Genomic DNA, 15,744 nt, shown 5'->3' with positions numbered 1-15,744 from the left:
TTCAGCTTTATTGTATATTTTTTGTATGAATTTTATATTTTTTTATATTTATATATTTATTAAACACCCACTATACAAGTATACAAGGTAAATTAGAGTTTTATACATGATATTAGACATGATTTTATACATGAATGTTAGTATATTTAAAAAAATTTACAAGATTGAAAAAACACGAAACATATTGACATCGAAGAGGAAAATTTGAAACTTCAATTTTAGATTTGACCATTTCTTGATAATTTCTGATTGCTAAAATTACGTCACCTGCTTCTTAGACCATTAAAAATGATGGACGCGGGTTTTTCGTAAATCGTTGAAACCAAAATTTTTTTGCTTGTGTGACGTCATTTTGTGGTAAAAAACTAGAAAAATAAACTAGAAATAAGATTTTATTTAAATTATTTCAAAAAGCTCTTTCTATTAAAGATATATGGAACACATATTTATGGGATATGTTCTAATAAAGACAAAAACTATTTATTTATTAATATTGCAATAAATACAAACTCTCATCTGTGAAATAATATATCTGTACTTAATTTATATCTTTTTGTGCAATTGTATGCAACATAATGAAAAGGAAACTATAAGCATAAAAGTTTATTTTGTCACAAACTGATTTCGCAAAGTTTTTTTCACTTAACTTTTAGATTAGTTTTTAATAGCTAAGGCTATTATTCTTTAGTTTTTAATTATAATCTTAAGAATGAACTGTTTTTATGACTACGTTTTAGTGGTTTAATTCTTCTTAGTTCCATTTGTATAGCGTTAGGTACAAACATCTGTAAGTGTAAATGTCTTTAGCATATATTGAGTTTGCAGGCATTACATGGAATAATCACGTATAATATATCTTTAAAATAAGAAAACTTTAAAGTTTTATCCTAAATTTTAGAAATCTTTTTTTGTATATTATTATATTTTTGGCATAAATATTTAAGCAAGATTCAAAAAATTTCAGAATTAAAACATTAAAGGGAGGTCTCAAACCCCCCAAAACAACACTGACAACAGCGCTCTTGACCACTGAGCTACCAATGAAATGTATTTAGCAGAAAACAAACCCAATTATAAGTCACTTATAAGCTCTACGTAAACGGAAAAGGTGCGCATTAAGGTGGAGTGAATTTTAGTTTTTTTTACAATTCGTTTAGCCTGGGTGTGCAAAAGTTATCTATTCATTTCAGAAATACTCTGGAAAAATATCAATGCTCTAGGAAATTATCTTGAGGTGCCTCAAGACCTTTAAAATTTTAATGGGTCCCTAATATTATGTAAAAAAAAGTTTTTCAAAACTATGTAATGTTAGGTCTCAAAAAAATATGTTATTTTATAGTTTATTGCAGAAAAAAATGATCTTTTAAACTAAAAATGAAAAGAGTTTATTTTTTTTAATAATAATTTCAAAAAAATCTTAAATAATAAATTTTTTATAAAATAATTGTTATTTTTTTTTACATAATATTAGGGACCCATTAAAATTTTAAAGGTCTTGAGGCACCTCAAGATAATTTCCTAGAGCATTGATATTTTTCCACAGTATTTCTGAAATGAATAGACAACTTTTGCACACCTAGGCTAAACGAATTGTAAAAAAAACTAAAATTCACTCCACCCTAGTGCGCATGCTAAGTTTTTGGCTCTTAAAGTTTTTTTTCAGTACTAATTGTTTTACTAAAAAATATTGTAGTAAGTAAATAAAGAGTAAGTATATAAATAATCGGTGTGGAATAGATATGTAAAATGGTAGGTTTAGTAAAGTCTCGTATTTTACGGATCCTGAATACGGAGATATAAGGAAAATGTATAGAAATGTTCGGTTTGGAATAGACTTACAAAGACCCGTATTTTTACGGCTCCGATCTTAGCTAGTATAATTATCAGTTTTATATTTAAAAGCATAAAAGACAGAAAAGAATTATAAAATTATAAAATTATGAAAAACTAAAACTTTTGGAAATAAATTTTTTAAATAATTGCAGATCAAATTCTAAAACACTTTAAAACCTTTATTGAGCGGTTGTAATTTGTCAATCAGTCAAAAGTTAATAGCATTAAAAAAAAGTTTTCTCAAAATAATAATATATAGTAGTTTATGATTATTTTAAAAATGACTTGCTTTATAAATGTTGTCTTAGCTTTTAGTAAATATCTAAAATTCTATAAATAAAAATTTTATAATAATAATTTTTAACGATAAACATTACGTGAAAGTAAACCGGAGCTTTCTATCAAAATTTTTTAATAAATCACAACACTTGATGTTTTTTTTTGCAAGTTACAACACTGTAGTAAATTTTTGGCAAGTCACAACACTTGCAGTAGTTTTGTTGACTAGAATAAAATAACACAATATATGTAACTTATACTAAACAGTTTAATTAGAGTAAAAATATTAATATTGTTAAAAAAGAGTTTGTAACAAACTTTAAAGTTTAAAACAGGTGAAAGCTATATCTTTGCAGTGCTATCAAACTAATAAAATTGCAACTCTCCAGAAATAACACCAGCAGCAAGCTATTTCTTTTTTATGCCGTGGTCAATAGCGTCAATATCAGTACAAGCTGTATCTTTTTATGCAATAAAAAGATAGAGCTTAAATATTAGTCATATTAGTATATCTTTTTTATCCATTTTTTGGCGCTGGGATGCTTGTTTTTCAAAATTGCTATTTTTATTGTCTATTAATAATATTTTTTTTTTTGACACAGATAGCAGATCTGATGAAGTTATATTAAAAGTCATTATGTTTGAAAAACTAACTTTTTTACCATATAAGTTATACAGTTCAACATGAGCATATAGTTGCAAAACTAGTTTTTTTTTTAATAAATATTTGTGTGGCGGAATATTGTCGAAAATTTTTTTGTCGAAAATGTGAAAAGGGAATTGTGTCGCAAGTTGTCACATGATTAATTGTCGAATAACAGAATACGGAATAATGTCGCAAATGAATTTAATGAATAGTGTCGAAAATAGAAAAAAGAATAATGTCGCAAAGAGTTTAATGAATAGTGTCAAAAATAAAAATAAGGAATAGTGTCGCAAATGAATTTAAGGAATAGCGTCAGAAACAAAAAAACGGAAACAAAAAAGTGTCGCAAATGAGTTTATAGAAAAGTGTCAAAAACATAAAAATGGAATAGTATTGCAAGTGAATTTAAGGTATATTCTTGGATTTCAAATAGTTCGACATTTTTTTTGTATTAAAGTGTTAAATAATTTTTGAGGTTTTTTAAAACCTTTTGTTACCCATGGTTATTCTAGTTATTTTTTTGTTTTATAAATGTTACATTTTAGGAAATTTTTATCATAAATTTCAAATAAATGTTCCTTAAATGATAAAAAATTTGTATTGTTTGTATCATTTGCATAAAGCGTTTGATAACGACCTGTTTTTTCTGTAGTATTGAATCGGTATTATTGTTTGAGGGGTTTAGTGGAAAAATGGCTTAACCCACATTTTGAATATTTTTTCAGATAATCCCTGCCAACGATACATTAGTATATAGTTTGTTGTGGAAAATGCACTGAACCCCAAAATGCACACAGTACTGCTACCCAGTCCACCCACTAAAGCCGGCACTGCCGCTACCAATAATCATATTTACTTTAACAGAAAAATAAACATTGTATTGTGGAAAACTCACCTTTCCCACAATTAACGTACGTATATAATTAATGAAGCATCAAGATGTATTTTTTATTGAGTTTATCAAAAAATAATATAGTTTTCAGCCTCAATATTGTTTAGGCAGGTTTTTTGTCTTCTATTTTTTTCAAAAATAACTTGTACTTTTTTTCTTTCTTTCTTTATTTTTTGCCGTATAAGTTTAATCATACCGTAAACATGTAGCTACAAATAGCAGGGGCATGAGAAAGACAAATTGTCATATCTAGTCCCTTAATATAAAGTAAGCAGGGGTACAGTAAATAAAAAACAAAAGTGAATGGTTTAGCAATTTTATTTCTTTTGCATTTATTGAAAGCGAAAACAAAAATTCTTTAAAAATGTGAGGCACCTTTTTTAGTAGAGAATTGTGTACTCTGTCTGAAAGTGTAAATATTGTTTTAAAAAATCTATTTTTGCCTTAGCAAATTTAGAAGCTCTCACCCTAGTAAAAATTAAATGTTTTTTTCAAAAAAATCAACTTCAAAATTCCCAAAACTAAAATTAAATTTTGCTAAACTAAAAAGCCTGTTTTGTAGAAAAGTTTATAACAAACAAGATTCTTTTTTTAAAATTTGAATTTGCATTTATGCATTAAGATAATTATAATTTATGCATTAAGATAATTAAAATTTATGCATTAAGATAATTATAATTTATACATTAAGATAAGCACGACTGAATTAAATAATAGTTATTAGTTAGAATTAATTAATAGTTATAAGCTTAGCCGCGCTTATCTTAAAGAAAGACTTGAAGGCAATTTGAAAAATGTTTTACAGCGCCACTATGTTGACACACAAAAAAAACCCAAGAGTCAACATTCCGAGAGTTGAAGGCCAGTGTCTAAGTATATCTGAGGTGCTCGAGAAACTAAAGCGAGATGATGAGGCCAAAAAGTCAAAGTAGTTAAAGAAAAGCAAGATTCACTTCAGTGAAGCTACTTATAAAACTCAGCAAAAGCAACATTCAAAAAAATCGAGAAAAGACAAAGACCTCAAAAGGTTACAGAAATTAAATAGAAGCATTGCCAACTCTAAGCAACATGTGGTGCCAATGTAAAAGTTTTAGTTGTAAGTCTTGGGTTCGTCGATTGTGTTTACCCAAAAAATACAAATTAGATGAAGAGTTTTTTTTTGCATGAAAAAAATGCCGCAAACCTGCTTCTGACGATGATGTTTTGCCTTAATTTTGTTAAGGATTGTCAGAGTTTTAAGTTCAGATTTAATTATTTTATTTCATACGTTTGAAATAAATAACTAAACCTTTATTTATTTTGAATAAAGCTTTAAAGAATTTTGGAATAAGAATTTTAATAAATTTGAACATAAAAATTAGGAGATAATAAATAGTTATTAGGTAGATTTTTAGTATATTATATGGTTGCTTTTCAACTACCCTATCAATTCGTAAGTTATTTCGCCTGTTTTTATCTTCATTTTCTACGCTCTTTATTTTAGTTTGGTATTGTCCAAAGATATTTTTCTCTGCATTTTTCTGACATTTGTTAAATCTTCGCAAACCGTATTTATTTTATCTACTACTGCTTTAACTTTGTCTTTGCATACGCCATCAACAAAATTCAATCCTGATTTTATTTTGTCTTGTTCGCGACAAACACTATAAAAACTTGTTTAAAAATTATCAAACTTTTGATTCATGCTTGAAATAATAATTGATACCATGCTATGTTAGTGTAATTGAAATAATAATTGATACCATGCTATGTTAGTGTAATGATGATTTAAACCTCGAAAGTTCTTCATGTTTCCCGAAGAGAAAACATATTTGTAAAATATGTTTTTAAAAACAAATAAAGTTGTATCTGATAACAGATGAAAATAAAATCATACGAATCTTTAGAAAGCAACCTTTTTGATATTGAACTCACTACTTTGATTCCTGACTTAAATAATTGAAGTTACTTAAGTTTGACGGTAAACCCATTATATCGCATGCTGAAGAAATTATAAAATCTTATCCCAATTATGTCGCATCATTATTTGCAAATGAATACTGTACAATCCCGTATACTTGAACCTTAGAGAATCAAACTTTTCCCAAGTCTGATGGATTTTCAATTCACCTTGAACTTTCTCTATCAACTTAGTATAAAATTATCCGCTTAAGTTGTACCCTAGTTAAGTCGGACCGTTTGCAAACTTGTCCTGTTTTTTTAGGTTCCTTTCGCAAAAAACTTCGCTTCACTAGGACTTTTATTTTGAACTGCATGTAAATGCACATAATACAATAATAAAATTTTAAGAAAGTTAAAAACATTAACTGAAATTCAAAACTTAAAACGCTCGAAAATTAAATAAGTATTGCATCAAGCATAGTTCATCAAACAAAAGAACTTCATGGAGTTTTCTGATTATCGGTAAGTCTTTTTTTATTTTGTTGATAATATTGTTGATATCCTGTTGATACTTTTTAAGTCACTTATTAGGATTTGTAGGATATTTTCTAAAAATCCGACATACCAAGAGCTTTGTTAGGGTTAGGGTTAAACCCTGACTGAGATATTCGCTACGTCGTACTATTAATCTTTTACCCTTGAGAGTCTGACTTAAAAGAATTCTACTGCACTTTAATTTCACATTTATTTTTTTTAGCTGCTATCTTTTTTCTGAAATTTGAATTTACAGCTTTTTTATTTTGGATTTTGTAAACTTTTACGATATGAAGAAAGTAAAATGCAGATATATTTTGTGCGCCAACAAAAATAGTATTATAAACCTTTACTCCAGATTTGATAAGAGTATAATCATAACAATAGTTTTTCTACCAACAATGGGTTTGTTAAAAAAAAAATATCAGGATGCGAAGACTAGCTTCACTATTTACCCAGTGGCTATGATGAATAAAAGATGACCTTTTTTGTATCAGAATCTTGGATAAACAATATAAAAACTTGAAAAAGTAAATTAGCTAGATAATAACTGCATCAAGGGCAATCCTGGATCCAGAAAATCTAAAAAAAATCTAAAATTGCCCCTCCTTTCTACCTGGTCTGGATCCGCCCTTGAAGTACATTTCATTTAAAGGAAAAATTTGTCCGTATTTTTTTTTTTTTTTTTTTGGGTGAAATAAAATTTAACATTTCCATGAACACGTTATTACCACGTATTTTTTCTTTGGTAATACATGCGCTGACATTTTAGTAGGAATGGGGAAGCAAAAGACTACCAAAATATACCAAAGACTACTAAATAAAAGTAATACTTACAACTTCTCTTTAAACAAACAAAAAAAAAAATCATCAAAAAATTAAGTGGCATGGCCCCTTGGCTCCACGTTGCCGTGACCCATTTGCTCAAGTCTTTTAAAAAAGGAAGGCTTAAGAAAAAAATTATTATTTAGAAAAACTCATGGACGATAAGTTGGTCTTGGAAATTCAAAGAGTTAATTCAACTTACAAAATGACATCTTTTGTGCCTATACCTCATCTAGAATAAGAATTAGTGTTTTTCTAAAAAGCCAGAAACCCCTATAATTTTATTTACCTGTTATCTTCTCAATGAATAAATAATTGCTTTTTAAATTAATTGTATAAACATTATAATATTTATTTATTCACTAAAAAAATAGAACTTAAAACACTGTTTCAAAAAGCTTAAGAAAATCATTTTGTCTATTAATGATGTATTTTTGTATTTTTAAACATTGAATACTTTACTTTTTTATTTTTTATGCAGTGATGTAACTGAATATGTATATGTATGCAGTTAAACTTTTCTTGTACTTTATACACTTGACCATATATGTTTGCATTTGATTTTTATAAGATTTTTAAATTTACAAGTGGTTCTCCATGAAGACTTGTTGGTCTTCTGCGAGTGTACGCTTTCTTTTTATTTATTAAATCAAATGCTTGAATGTTTTTTTGTTTATTTATATTTTATAGTTTTAAAATGATTTTTAATTTCAACGATTTAATTTATTTGTAAAATGACTTTTATACTTAGCAAAAATTTTCAGTTTCAAGTTCTTTATCAGCTTTATGGTTCTCTGTAACAAGACCTAATGTTCTTCTTTGAGTATCCGCGTTCTTGATTAATTTTTTATTAATTTATATTTACGATATCTTCACTAGTTAATTTTCTCTTATGTATTTGTATTTGTATCTTAAACATGGTAATAAAAAACAAAACAAACAAAAAAACAGCAACAACATATGTTTTATAATTAAATAGTTTTAAAATTTAGGCCTTATTTTTCGCTAATTATCTCTTTGCGACACTATTCTGTTTTTACTATTTGCTTGTTTTTACTATTTTAATCGGATTTTAATATTTGCGACACTCTTCCGTTTTTACTATTTGTTACACTACTCCTTTTTTATGTTTTCGACACTATTCCGATTATACTATTTGCGACACTATTCCTTTTAGTATTTGCGACACTATTTTTTTTCTTTTGTTTTCGACGCTATTCCTTTGATTATTTGCGACACTATTCCTTTTAATATTTTAGACGCTCTTCCGATTCTACTGTTTGCGACACTATTCCTTTTAATATTTTAGACACTCTTCCGATATTACTGTTTGTGATACTATTCCTTTTATTATTTTAGACACTCTTCCGATTCTACTGTTTGCGACACTATTCTATTTTTTATTTGCGATATAAAAATGAACATAATAAACTAACCTTACGTTTCATCACCATTTGTTAGCAAATAACTCCATCACAAAAGTATACCTACATTGAATAAATGTTGTTAAAATATACTTTTATTGCTGATACCTAATTTTAAAATATCAAAAGCACATCTTAGTTTGAAAAGCTACGGAAATACATTTAAAAATATAAAAGTATAAAAAAGTGAAGTAATAGACATTTTTTTAAACAAAACACTAGATTTTTATCTAATTTGTTATCGAATATGTACTTATTTCAAAAATGAAATTGTCCTTCCATAAATTATAACGAACAAAACAGCAGTTTAAAGCGTTAAAATGACGGTTTAATTTACCGAAAAAAGGCTACCTTGCAACTACTAATTTCCTACTCTCCAATAAGGACGAGGATTTTAATTATGTATTAAGTTTATTATTTAAAATGAAAATCTACAAAATCTATTTTTTATTATTGTTTTAACACCGAATCGGCTGACATATAAAGAAAAGGTAAATAGTTTTTAAAAAGGGTACTTAATAGGAAAGTTTTGATTCAAACTGTTAACAGTCTGTGAGCTACAATTTTTATTCATCATTATTACATTAGTCGCCATACATTTTTTCTATTTCATGCACATTTTAAATTTCAAAATACTGATTTGATCAAACAGTACTTACTCTCCAGAATTTGAATAGTGTCGTATTTCTTTTAAAAGTAACAATGAAAAATCTTTAACCAAACTTAATAAAATAATTTATACCATAGCTAATAAAGCAAACATATTATATACATAGTAGTAATTGTAAATAATAATTTTAATACTTTTTAGCTCTTATTGATTTTAGCTGAAACTTAAAATCTGTTCTGTTTGCAGTATGTTAGTTTATTCTAAGCTGTCTCAAAGATTATTACTAAACTACAACCTATCAATTATTTAAAAAAATAAATCTGTAACAAAAACACCTCAACAGGCCTTGTTATGAGATTTCGTTGCGTTAACTTGAGTAATTGTAACTTTACTTAACAAACATACTATTATACAAAGTGGTGCAGAGTAATTGCACATTTTTCGAACCACTAGTACGCGGCGACGGGAGGGGTATTGACCTTGAACGAATATTGGCAGACGGCCCAAACAATGCCGTTTCAGTCGCTATGGAGCATTGGAGCGTACAATATCGTGTGTTCGTTGTCGAGCAGTTTTTTAGAAACAATGATTCTGTAGTCACTGTGCAACGTCTTTTCCGTCAATATTTTAGAGTTGGACGTCGAGGTGCAGTGCCTGATCGAAATACCGTATTCCGATGGGTTGCAGCGTTTAGAGTACTGATTCTGTGATGAAAAAGAAACCACCTGGTCTTCCCCGTTCAGTTTGTACTCCGGAAAATGTAGACTGAGTCAGAACGGCAGTTGTTACCAGTCCTAGACGATCGACAAGACAACATGCTGTAGCGCTGAGTATGTCACGTTGTTCGCTTCACCTCATCTTACATGATGACCTCAAGTTCCATCCGTACAAAATAATGATCGTTCAGCAGCTTAATAAAGAGGATATTGTACAGTGCAGAGAGTTTTGTCGCATAATGGATGAAATGTTTACGGAAGATCCCGATGCTACAGTCTTTATGAGCGATGAAGCATATTTTCATCTTGACGGTTACGTCAATGTTTAAAACTGTCGGTATTGGGCATCGGAGAACCCACAGGAATTACACCAAAGACCTCTGTACAGTTTAAAGGTAACAGTGTGGTACTGCATTTCTAAGTTGGGGATTGTTGGTTGTTGGACCCTATTTTTTTGAAGAGGAAGGAATTGCAGTTACTGTTACATCAGCTCGCTACGTTAAAATGTTAAACAACTTTCTTCATCCAGAACTTGAAAGGCGTCAAGTGAACATGAGAGACATTTGGCTTCAGCAATATAGTGAACAAGAAAATGTTCCCAGGACATGTGATTTTGAGATTTAGTGATGTTCACTGGCTCTTTGTTCACCCGACCTGCCGATATCTGTGTCCCAGTAATTCAATATTGAAAAACATGCCTTTCCTCTGCACCACCCTGTACTACATTGTTAAAAGTTAAATTGAGTTAGCTGTGTATTTTAAAGTACCGCATTGTATTTAAATTTAATTTGAAACCAAGTTCAAATATTTTAAATCTTTATCTATATAAAATGTTTATAAAATAACTAAATAGTTTAATTAAACAATGTTGTTATAAAAACAAAATATCACTAATATCTAAATATGTTGTTTAAAAAAAAAGGATTTCCTTATTTTAAAATACTTATACTTATTTTAAAATACTTATATTTTATCTTGTACTATTTACTTCCTAAAATATTTGTCTTATGTTTGCTTTCTCACTTTTAGTTTTTTTTTTAAATGGTAGGGCAATTCTTTGTGGGTGAAGTTCTTAAAAGTCAAAAAAAAATTAAAATTATTTTAAACTTTTGCCTTAAAAAAAGTCTTTGCATACTACTCATAAACTAAGTTGGTTTAGAAAAGAGAAACTTTTAGTATGCAGGTAACACTTAATCTGAAGTTTGATTACACTTAACAGCAAAAGAGTACATTGGTCTTGCCCAGGAATTTAAAATGGTATTACAGTCAGATAGAAACCAGCTCATATTTGACACAGACTGTAAAAATTAATGACATCAAGTGCTGTTCAGAGCGAAGAAGTTCTTGTTTAATTGTAAAAACACTGAAGTAGAAACTTCTTGTAATAGAATAGATTTTTAATTCTCTCTCACCAATTTTTCAAGTATTGTTCAAAAGTGAACAAAAGGGTTTTATCAAAGCTTGTTTTCAGTAAGAAGTTCAAAAGTCATTCTTTCTATCTCTTCAAATCTGTATTGGTCAGTTATACAGATTTGAAGAGATAGTCTGTGAAAATGTATACAGGACTTATACTGCTTAAATTCTATATGACTTGTACTGGTTCATTTGATGATGTCAGGGATATTGTCGCTGACATCATCAAACCATCACTCAGCACTAAATTGTCTGTGTTAAAAATTCGTTGATTTTGTTTATGTACTTATTTCAACTCAAAACTTTAATATGGCTTTAACTTGAAACAACTGATTTAAAAAACAAACATAACACTTCAAACAATAATTGCTAATTTATTAGCATAGACAAGTAATCTCCAAACTCAAAAAGGCTCTGAAAAGTTTTAGTAAGCGTTTTTAAAATATGACTTTTAAAAAATTTTTAACTTGTATAAGCTTTTTTTTAATAATGTATCACATATGAGACTCTGTTATATTATAAATTTTAATTTTAATTAACAAATTTGTCTTATGCCACTTGCTTATTTTAATTCAGATATTAACAAATCATTATGGAGAATTTCAAATTCCGTGTCTCTCCAAGGGTATGTAATAAATACATTCTGTATAATTTTAAAATGTTAGATATAAGTATCAGGTAATATATTGCAAGAAAACATTGTCTTACAATAAAAAACCTAAATAGTATCTTACTTGTGTTTACCTACAAATATTTTATATATTTTGTTAACATTTTTCTTCGTTGGCTTTATTGAAAATTTTTCACTGTGACTATGATAAAGTTTGGAGAAAAATTAGGATCAAATGTTTTATGGAATGTTCAATTGGAAATAATCCTTAGGATAGAAGTTTATTAATACATCCAAAACAAATATAATTGTGCACTTTCATTTTACCATAGTACAATATAATTTGTGTTGCTTTAAAAAACTTTATAAACATGCATAAATAAAAGTCAGTTTTATGAATTTGTTTGAGTTTTATTAATTTTTCTATTAGCCAGTCAAAATTTTTCCAATACTAAACAGTCTTCCTATCTTCCTTACTGTATTATGAGACAGATTTGTCTAAAAGATTGCAATCACTCATTTAATGATGTACTAATAAATAATTTTTAGCTTTTCTGTTACTTCTTTATGACATAAAGGTACTGCATCAACATTTTAATCAAACTTAATAAAAACAGCTGCAACTTGTTTTCTAGCTTTTTTGTCTTTTAACCCACTAAAAAAATAAATTCCAGACTCATCATGATAGTATTTTGTTTGTAGATATTTTTTAATGAGACTTGATATTATCTGGAGTAGACTTGTGATAAATTGTTAAGTTTTTAGTAGAGTGAAACTATTTAGATGTATCATATATGTAGTACTTGTTTGCAAAAACATGGCAACCCTTCCCAAAAGGTTTTGTTAGAATGGTAAATTAAACGAAATTTGTAGTAAAACTTTACATCAGCTAATAATATGTTTAATTGAATGTTTTTTATTGTTGAATCTTTCTCGAATCTTATTAAAATTATTGAACTCTGTTTAGAAGTTTCAAACTTTTTGGCTGAATGGTGATATATAAGTTTATCATTTCACTATTATCACTTTATATTTTTAAGTTCCAGCTTTTTTATAAAAAAATGCTTTAAACAATGTTATATTAATTTTTTTTATGTATTTTGTTAACAATTTACTTGACTACGAATTGATTAATGTATTATATTTATTCAGATTTTAAGTTTTACTTATTGGTGTTTTACTTTAAGTTTGACTTATTTGTGAAGAACTATATGTTATTTATTGTAAAATCAAAAATTTGTTTTAAACTAAATTAGAATTAATATTTTTATGTGAACAGACCAGCAATATAATATTGATTTTATGACAAACATTTTTCATTGAAGCCTATATTGTATTTTAAATATTTTTTTAGGTGGTTTTAAAATTTTTTGTTTTAGACAACTTCTAACCTTAAATCTACAAATTTATCCTACATTTAAGACAATTGCAAATGCTTCTGTGCAATTTGAATACTTTTTACCGCCGTTTTTTAATATTACAGCTGAAAGTGTTGTTCAACGTTTTGCTAGAACCGACATCAATAAAATGAAGTACTCTGTAAGAGGTTTTTGCATTTATGTTTTTTAGTTTACAAAGAACTACATAAATTTAGGAATACTTCGATTTTGTTTTTGAATAAACTGAAATATTAATGAGAGATTGATAGATTTACTAAATAATTAGAATTATTACTAAACAATTAAAATTATTACTAAATAATTAAAATTATTTATAATAATATTTAGAATGATATATATTTAGAATGATAAAAATGAATGGAAACTTATTCTTTTAAATTTGAATGGAAACTTATTCTTTTAAATTTGTTAGTATATTTGTTTTTATCAGTTTTGGCAATTTAAAATGCAAATACCATTCAAAATTATAAAATTACAGTAGAACAAGTTTAAACAACTCAAAAAACAAAAAAAAATTGGGTTTAGTCCCAAAATTCAGACATTTTTCAAATCTTGGCACTTTCATTTTAGACATCTATGTTTTATTATATAGACATTGTAAATCTGATTACCAACTAAGGTATATTCAAATAAATTGTGAATATACCTTGGTGAAATAAATGTTGGTGAAATTAGCTTTGTATAATTTAAAGACTGTTTAATTATTCTCACAATAACATGTTGTAACACTCTAATTATTTTAACATTGTTATTGTTTTAGTTTGATGGAAAAATTAATGCTTTTGAACCATTTGATTATAATTTTACTGCTTACTATGACAATTTAAAATGCCCTTTGCCCGGTTTATTTTCATTGGATATCCCTTTAAAGTTATCAACTCAAGTGGAATATGGAAATCGCTCAACATTCTTTAAAACATTTAGACAGGCAGTTGAGTGTTTTAACTATCCAAATATTCCAGTTATTATTGATCAACAAGTCCTCAAAGGTAATATTGATATTATTATGAAAATATTTTATTTTAAATTTAAACCAACATTTTATAAATATATATACACGCACAAATACATGTGTATATATATATATATATATATATATATATATATATATATATATATATATATATATATATATATATATATATATATATATATATATATATATATATTAGGCGCGAAAACAGCATTTTTTGATGTTAGAGATTAACTTACTGACATAAAACAAACTTCAAAATTTTATATAATTTTATACTTATGTCAAATAAGGATGCTTTGCAGAAAATTGCAATGATTGTAATCTGAGAACATAAAAGCCCTAATATTTTGGCCACAACTACCCCAAACAAGAGAACAACAAATTAATAAAATATTTTTTATACTACCCCTAAATAAATATATATTCATTAATAAATTCTAAATTTTAAACAATATTCTCTTATTGTTCAAAAGTTGACTAAACAAAGTTTATAACCTCCTCAATTTGAGGAGGTTACACTTTTAATAAGGTCATAGTTTTTGAATGTTTTGAGATAAAAAAAAATGTTTTATAAAATTTAGAATTTATCGATGAATATAACTTATTAAAGAATAGTACAAAAAATATTTTGTCAGCTTGTTGTTCTCTTGTTTGGGGCAGCTGTAGCCAAAATTTCAGAGCATTTTTGTTCCCAGACTCAAATCATAGCAATTTTTTGCAAAGCATACTTTTTGACATAAGAAAAAACATATACATTTTCATAGTTTGTTTCATGTTAGGGAGTTAGTTATCTTAAACATCAAAATATGCTGGATCCGCGCCAACATATATTCATATATGTATATAATATGTAACAAATGCAGGGGAGCGGCAGGTAAGATTAGTACAGAGTGAGCATTTGTACAGTAGTTGTATCTACACCATTCTTTGATATGTTTATATTTATGTGTGAGTTCATATGTCATTTGTTATGTGTCAAGTGTTACCCTATTGGAAAATGTTAATTTAATGACTTAAGTTTAAATAAATTGTTTTTAAAACAGTATTTTGTTAATTTTTATTATGTTTAAAGTTTATCCTGTTTCAATTTTAATCCTAATAAATAATTAATTTCAATAAATTTCTTTTTCACTTTGTATTGATATACCAAACAAAGAACTGAAGGAAGCTACCTTGTGTGTAGGATGCATTTGTACAATCTCCATTTTTTGTGAAAGTCATCATAGTTCCGTTATGTTAGTTTTTATCATAACCAAACTACAATGTCAATTAAGCCTGATGTTCAGCAGCATTAAAATTATTTTAAAGTAGCAACTATTTTTGCTTTTATATGACTGTGAAAAGTTTACGAATCATTTTCCTAAGTAATATTGGTATAACGGCAGTCAAAACTTTTAATAAAACTAAAGCAGCATATAACATCACACATGTTCTTCTCCCATATTTCCATGATCTAGTTTCAATGGCAGTGTTTAGATCTACACACATAGTTAAATGTTTTGATAAGTCTTTAAAACGAAGTTGTTTAAAAAGGTCAAATCAATATTTGCATTCGCTTTTGTTTTTTGCAACCATGTGACTTCAAGATAGTTTTCATCAATTTTTCTTAGTCATGCATCTGCAAATGATTTGTACAAAGGTTTTACAAGTTTTTTAAGTAATAATCCTTGAGCCAAAAATTTTACAAATATCTATGGCTACATCA

At 27.3% G+C, this 15,744-nt stretch overlaps 1 protein-coding gene across 1 annotated transcript in view; it reads left to right on the top strand.

Moving 5' to 3' along the window:
- LOC136080283 (uncharacterized) overlaps positions 1-15,744 on the top strand; it is an 84,426-nt gene that overhangs the window by 52,329 nt on the left and 16,353 nt on the right. Inside the window, exons 9-11 of the mRNA XM_065796899.1 lie at positions 11,630-11,678; positions 13,043-13,202; positions 13,824-14,052. Of these exons, the coding sequence (XP_065652971.1) occupies positions 11,630-11,678; positions 13,043-13,202; positions 13,824-14,052 (438 nt within the window). The remainder of the gene's footprint in view (positions 1-11,629; positions 11,679-13,042; positions 13,203-13,823; positions 14,053-15,744) is intronic.

This window comes from Hydra vulgaris, chromosome 05 (assembly GCF_038396675.1).
Source record: "Hydra vulgaris chromosome 05, alternate assembly HydraT2T_AEP".
Lineage (NCBI taxonomy): Eukaryota > Metazoa > Cnidaria > Hydrozoa > Anthoathecata > Hydridae > Hydra > Hydra vulgaris.
The sequence above is the reverse complement of the archived record's forward strand: the minus strand, read 5'-3'. Positions and strand labels throughout refer to the sequence as shown.